The sequence below is a fragment of the Marmota monax genome, unplaced genomic scaffold, assembly GCF_021218885.2.
Source record: "Marmota monax isolate L192 unplaced genomic scaffold, Marmota_monax_Labrador192_F-V1.1 WCK01_AAM20220418_F8-fsc00087, whole genome shotgun sequence".
NCBI classification, from domain to species: domain Eukaryota; kingdom Metazoa; phylum Chordata; class Mammalia; order Rodentia; family Sciuridae; genus Marmota; species Marmota monax.
Window position 1 is genome coordinate 1,839,680 of NW_026693476.1, and position 6,530 is coordinate 1,846,209.

A 6,530-nucleotide genomic window follows, 5' to 3' on the forward strand; every position below is an offset into this window, starting at 1 on the left:
ATTTTTCTGCTCTGAGTTTGAAGCACCCCTTGGTACTTTTGTCAGTTTTCTACCACATTTGAGACAAGTACCTCTGCCTAATTTTCTTTAGATTGAATGACTTTTCAGCTATATAACCAGTCAGAATTAGTTTTGTCCACTTTCAGCAATAATATAATCAGCCTATCTTAATAGTCTTTACCCTTGCTAAAACTTTTATTTTCCTACACTTGGTGTAATGTTTTTAAGACCATCAACCAATTATATTGCCATTATTTATAGGTACATTTATAGATCTGTTACTCAACCACTAAAGGACTACTCTTGAATTTCACCAAAATTCTATTCCATTGTATTAATTCACAAGATCACCTCAGTAATTAAAAAAAAAAAAAAGTTACATGCTTGGCCAGAAGCTCAGCAAGCTCATCGTTTAACTATTGCTGATTACATGTCTTTATACATGAACCAAAGAATGTATTTGATAGTTATATTAAGTTTGAAATGAATTATTCTCCCCTAATTATTGTGTAACATGCATATAGTCATATAAAAATCCTGTAACACATTTTCTATCCAACATTTCTCTAACTTCAGCTGTGATTTCTGTTCCCCTTATGTGAAGAGCAGAGTGTTTAATATGTTCTAATAGTTAATAAAATTTCATGTTTGGCTGTTGCAAAGAGAGGATTTGTAATTGGAACAGCTGGATCATAAATACAAAGATTGTTGAATATATGGTAGGAAAAAAAAAACTATCACTTTTTATTTACTGCGGATTGTTGGAGTAAAAAGTGGCCTTATTGTTATGCTTTGAACTGCACTCAGTGTTCTTAATCACAATAAATATGAAGGCACCAAGGAACATTTTAATACCAACAAGTTGGAATGACAATTCAAAGCTAGTGTCTGTATTTATAATTTATTTTCTGGGGTAAAAATATATAAGTTGAGTAATTGGTTAGAAAACCTTAAGGACTGTTTATTTAAGGCCTAAGCATTTTCTTTATTCTTAAGGGTCTGTAAAGTAAGCTTTTATTAAATATTAGTTAAAACTCCACCACACTCAGATTTGGTGTTTTTCTGGTTTGTTTTGGATGCTTGTTGAGCTTTCTTGTTATTTTTTGGTATATGTAATACAGATATAATATAATTAATTAAAATTAAATATAATAACCTCCAAACTATTAATTGACTTATTAGGTCATATGTATATTGAAGCCAGAGAGATGCATAAAATGGGGAAGAAGCCAAACAGGGCATCAGGAGATGATGAGGAAAGGGCAGGCAGATCACTAGATCCTGGAACTTTACACATTATGTTGCAGGTCTTGGCTTAGTCAGTGGAGAGTGTTCTGCAAAGAAAAACTGCTGTTGCATTCCTGTTTAGAAAGATAAGTACAGAAACAGTAGAGAGAATGAATCGAGAGGGAGATAGGCAACGAGATTTGAGTCTATTAGTGAAGCCAGAGGAAAAATAAAACTAGAGTAAAGGCAGTGATAGTGACTGTGGTAAGATGCACTTGATACTGAAGCCACTTCAGAAGAGGAATTAGTCAGTAATTTTATAAATATAGTCAGAGGAGATTCAAATATTTTAGAAATATTTAGAAATAGACACTAGGAAATAAAATCTGCAGGATTTGGTAAGTAAGTAGTCACTACAGATGAAGCAGAAAGTAAATGCTTTAGGAGACTTGATGTGTGGTGCTGCCATTACCCCAGAGAATCAATATGAAGGAAAAGCACTGGGAGACTGGGTGGAAGGGACAGGCAGTATGTTACTCTATAACACATTAGGTTTGATGTGCCCTGTGGGACATAGAGATGAGATACCAGAAGGGGGTTGGATGTTGACTTGTAAGGAAACGTGTTCCTTTAGTGCATGGGAAGAATTAAAAATAGGACTGAAGAAAAGAAACAAGTATGGAGTCAATTTATTTTATTACCATGTTCAATTGTGCCTTGCACTTAGTAGGTTTATTATTGGGTGAAGCAGTGAAGTCATGGTGGATGTAGGTTTAGAAAAATCCCCTGTCTGGGATTTTTATGACTTTGAAGAGTGACATAAATTCTATAGGATTGAAAGAGACCTTTCAAGGTATTTAAAAGATAATTTTTATCTAGGTAAAAATTATACTGAAGCCACTTCAGAAAAGGGGCTAGTCAGTAATTTTATAAATATAGTCAGAGAGTATACAATCTTACCTGGCAACAATTTTTTAAAAATTTCTATGATTATTTCCAGAAATAGAAAAAATATTTGATTGTTTCACAGTCCCTTGTGAGATTAATGTGAGTCCTAATTTGTGGCCTTACATATAAAGTTGACCTTCTTAATTACGGCAGTTCAACATGGATATGAGAAACCTAAGGAAGTATGGGGGTATAATAGGATGGAGAACTTTTAAAGTCAATCAGTAAACTATTTCTTTTCAGATGAACTTCAGAAAAGATTTCTCTCTTCAGGGAGTGTTTCTTTGTCATAGCTTCCATGTATATTGAAGAATCAGGATTGGCTACTGACAGATCCTGATAGGAAGTGCTAAAATGAAAAAGGTTTTATTTCAAGTTTCTAGATATGTAGCTAGTCCTAGGGTGTTTCTGTCTAAACCATTTTTTTAATATCTTGGCATATTTATAATCAGAAATAAGTTTCCTTACTTGTTTTCCTGGTTATAGCACCAGTGTCAACTCCTATTCCATAATTATAACGTAAATATACTATGAAGCAATCTATTTTCATTTTACTTCTCATTGTTCATTTCTAATTATTGTTATACATTAATGCCAAACATTTTGTTTATGTTTTATTGAAAATAAGTTCATTGTCAAAGAAATACTTTTCTTAAAAATAAGAAACTTTCTTAAAAATGAGAAAACTTAAGTCTCATTAAATCTCATCTAGGATCCTCCTACCATAAAATTAACTTGTCTTGGCTTTTATTAAGATAAAATCAGCCAAAGTATGGGCCAGACATTTTCTCCTTACTCTGATTTGTTGCTTTCTACATTTGACATTAAAGTTATGGCATTTAATTCTCCATTTTGAGCTGGAAATAAATTCCTTTAGAACTATAATTGTTATAAGCTCTGCCACTTGGGTATGTCGTGAAGAAGACTCACTTCTGCCCAGAGTTATAGTTATTACATTCCTCAGAGATAATTTTGTTATTGTTTCATAACTATATTAAGATTTGGGACACAGTGAGACAACACATTCTAACAGAAAAGAATCTGCATGTTATATTCAAGTAGATTTGGGTTTAGATCCAGGCTTTGCTGGATACTGGCAGGTGACTAGGTGAATTATGTGATATGTGTGATCATTTTCCTCTTGTGTGAAATGAGGATGTTGCCTACTGCATGGAATTATATGGGGATTTAAAATGATAGTGAAAAACCATGTCTCGCATATGGAATATTCAATAAGTGGCATTGTCAAAGCATATTATCATTTTATTGCTTCTATTTATTTTACATGAACTCTGACTCACTGCCCTGAAACTACTCTAACAGCTGAGAGCTTCTCAGTGCCAGACATGTACTAGACATTTTACACACCCTACCTTGTTGACTATACATTCCTTTCTTTCACATTTGAAATTGGTCTTGTTACTTATTGTTCTTGTCTGTTTTTCTTTTCACAGGAAAATGGGCCTTACTACACATCTTACCCCCCATCACCAGATTTGTGACCTGCCATCTTCTAGTGCTTCTTGATTCCAAGGATGCCACTTCTTCCACAAATCACTACCTATTAAAGTGATGTTCATTTTTGCTGTACAGATCCAGAGAGCCTTTTGTCCCCACCTCTCTGGTATTTTTTTATTGACTATATTTTCTGGCACATAAGCAATCTAAAAATGGTAGGCCATTCTGAACTGCACACATTTTAAATTTGTATATTTGTATCAAATGGAAGTGTTCATTTTTAGAGTGTTGATAATAGGAATTGGGGAGCAACCTTTGAGTATCTTCAGTTTCCTGAAGGACACTGGATTCTCCATTGCATAAGCCACCAACAATGTTCATGTCTTCTCTCAAACATTGCACGCTTCCTTTGTGTATTTAAATATTTCTTGAAATATATATAACCAATGTATGCTGACTGGATGCATTGTCTGCTTTAGATCCTGCTGATAATACCATTATATTTTATACAGATAACCTAGTTGTAAGAAAATTATCTGGGACCAAAAATGTAGAAATATGTCTAATGAAAAACATAAACATCAGTAGCAAAATGTAGGACTTGCAAATTGACTACATAAGTTGAGACTAGGATTTAAGATCATACAATTTAGTAAGATTGCCACTGTTTTAACAGTGTAGAGAAACAAGAAGACTATATCTTCAGTCTTCTTCTGACAATCGAGGATTATTTGATCTTATTCAATAAGAGTGCACCTGCTAGCAGTCTTACGAGCATATCCCAAGACTTCATCACTCATCCCTCAGGAGCGTGCTGTCTTCCAGAGTTATGAAGGATTTTGTTTGGCTCAGTGTCTCTTGAGTTGCACTTTATTTGTGCCTTAACTTATTAGTAAAAGGATATGCTACCTCCCTCACCTAGGTATGAAAAAGGTAGTATTTAGAAAGAACTTGGAGACTTTGGATGAAAAATGTCTGAGGGAGTTTGTGTGATGGGGTGCCTTCAGCTAGTTTTTAAATGGGAATAAATATACTTGAGTGAATGTTACAAGGCACTCTTGTCTTCATCACCTTTGGAATGATATTTTTTTCATGGGGGGCAAGAACAGTTAGTGCAGCCCTGATGAGCACCTTCCTGCTTTTTCCAGAATTTCCTCTGGCCTTCTCCTTCCCCAGTGCTGCACTTTATTTGGAGGCATCTGTTAGCCATTGTAAGGATTTCTTCTTGAATTAAGGTCAAACCATTTTCATTTCCATCTGGGTGTCTTCATACTCCTTTTGATTCCTACACCCACCCACCTCATCTCCCTCGCCCCATTTGTATGTATATTTGCAGTTCAGAGAAGACAAAGTAGAACCCATCTGTTCCAATGTGTTCAGAATCAGTGCTTCTAAACATTCCATTCCCCTGTGCCCAAACTTACTTCAGTGGAGATAACAGAAACACACTTCATTATGATATGAAAATCCCCTATATTTGTGTTATTCCAATCCTGTGTTTTCCCATGTAAACAACAAGGGGCTTCACATTTCTTGGATAAACAATCTTTTGCATGTACTGGACACATTTGCTTTGTGTCAGACATCAAATCTACTTGTTCCTCATATATACTTTATGTTAAGGACTTCCTAGAATGTTCCCTAGGTCATTAGCTCCAAAAAGGCAGTCAGAATTCTGATGTTAAACTTCCTCTCCAACAGTATTCTTTTAACCCCTTGAGCCTTAAAATCTGGAATTCTTACTTTATATTCCATAGTCAACTATTGGATATATCTGAAGTATCCTTTTCACTGGAAGCAGCTATAAAAAATGCCAACTTTTCTTTCTTAAAACTGTACTTACCTACCTCAACTGGCCTAGATGATTGTTGCTATAAATAGTACAGATTGCAGCTAATTTGCCATTTGAAAGGAAGCAAATTTATATATACAATTTGTTGTAGGCAGTAATTCTGAAAGAACTTTCCTTTGCTTTATTTATACCAGTGTATTAGTGTTTAGCAACGCAAGATTCTCTGCTGAGATTGTAGTGTAGTTGATATATTAAGCTATAAAGGGACTACATGTATCAACAGTATTTCATAATTTAATGATTATGACTAAAGAAACATAAGGGCCACCTCTTCTCAGTGGAATTATGGTCTCATGGGACCAAGTTCATTCTTTTATAGTTGTCGAAAGTGTTATAACACATATATAATGAAATTGTTTCCTATAGGGTAAACACAGTGACCTTGATACTGAAATGATTAACATTTTGTGTGTGTGTGTATGCTTTTGTCAAAAAGTTGGATAGCCTGGACTACACATGTCATTTTCAAGGACATCTTCGAGGAAAAAGGGGTGACTGAGTGGAGATGACCACTAGCATCTGAGGTTAATCCAAACTACCACCAAAAGCTTAGTTCAATTATGCTTTGGTCATGCCAAAAGCTAGTTGAATTGCTGAAGACACAACTTACAAAATACTAATTTATTAATTATAAGGCATAATACAATTTTTGAAACAAGTGTATTTCTTGCATCAGTATATATTTGAGTTCTTAATTCACCCACATCCAAGTTTCTGGATCTGAAAATGATTCTGAAAATGATCTCTTGAGCATAGTCCTTATCAGACTCTTATGGGCAAGTGATTCTGATTTTAAAGACTTTCTTTCCTTTAATATATAACTTATTTTATTGATACTTTATTACATTTCCTTTTTCAAAGGAATCCATAGTGTTTTGAGAGTAATCAACAGGTATTTATAGAGTATTTTTGGTGGAAAAAGTGGATATAGATTCTTTTTTTTTTTTTTTAATGGTGCTGGGGATCAAACCCAGAGCTTCAAGCATGACAGACAAGTGCTGTGTGCTTTACCACTGAGTTATTCCCCCCCTTCTGCATATAGATT

General features: G+C 34.4%; 1 protein-coding gene across 3 annotated transcripts in view; it reads left to right on the plus strand.

Moving 5' to 3' along the window:
- Nucleotides 1–4,090, plus strand: part of Gdap2 (ganglioside induced differentiation associated protein 2) — a 54,087-nt gene extending 49,997 nt beyond the window's left edge. For all 3 annotated transcript variants that reach the window (XM_058583590.1, XM_046458181.2, XM_046458182.2), the window contains one exon: nt 3,630–4,090. In XM_058583590.1, coding sequence (XP_058439573.1) covers nt 3,630–3,677 — 48 coding nt within the window. In that variant the 3' untranslated portion in view covers nt 3,678–4,090. The remainder of the gene's footprint in view (nt 1–3,629) is intronic.
- The last annotated feature ends 2,440 nt before the right edge of the window (nt 4,091–6,530 follow it).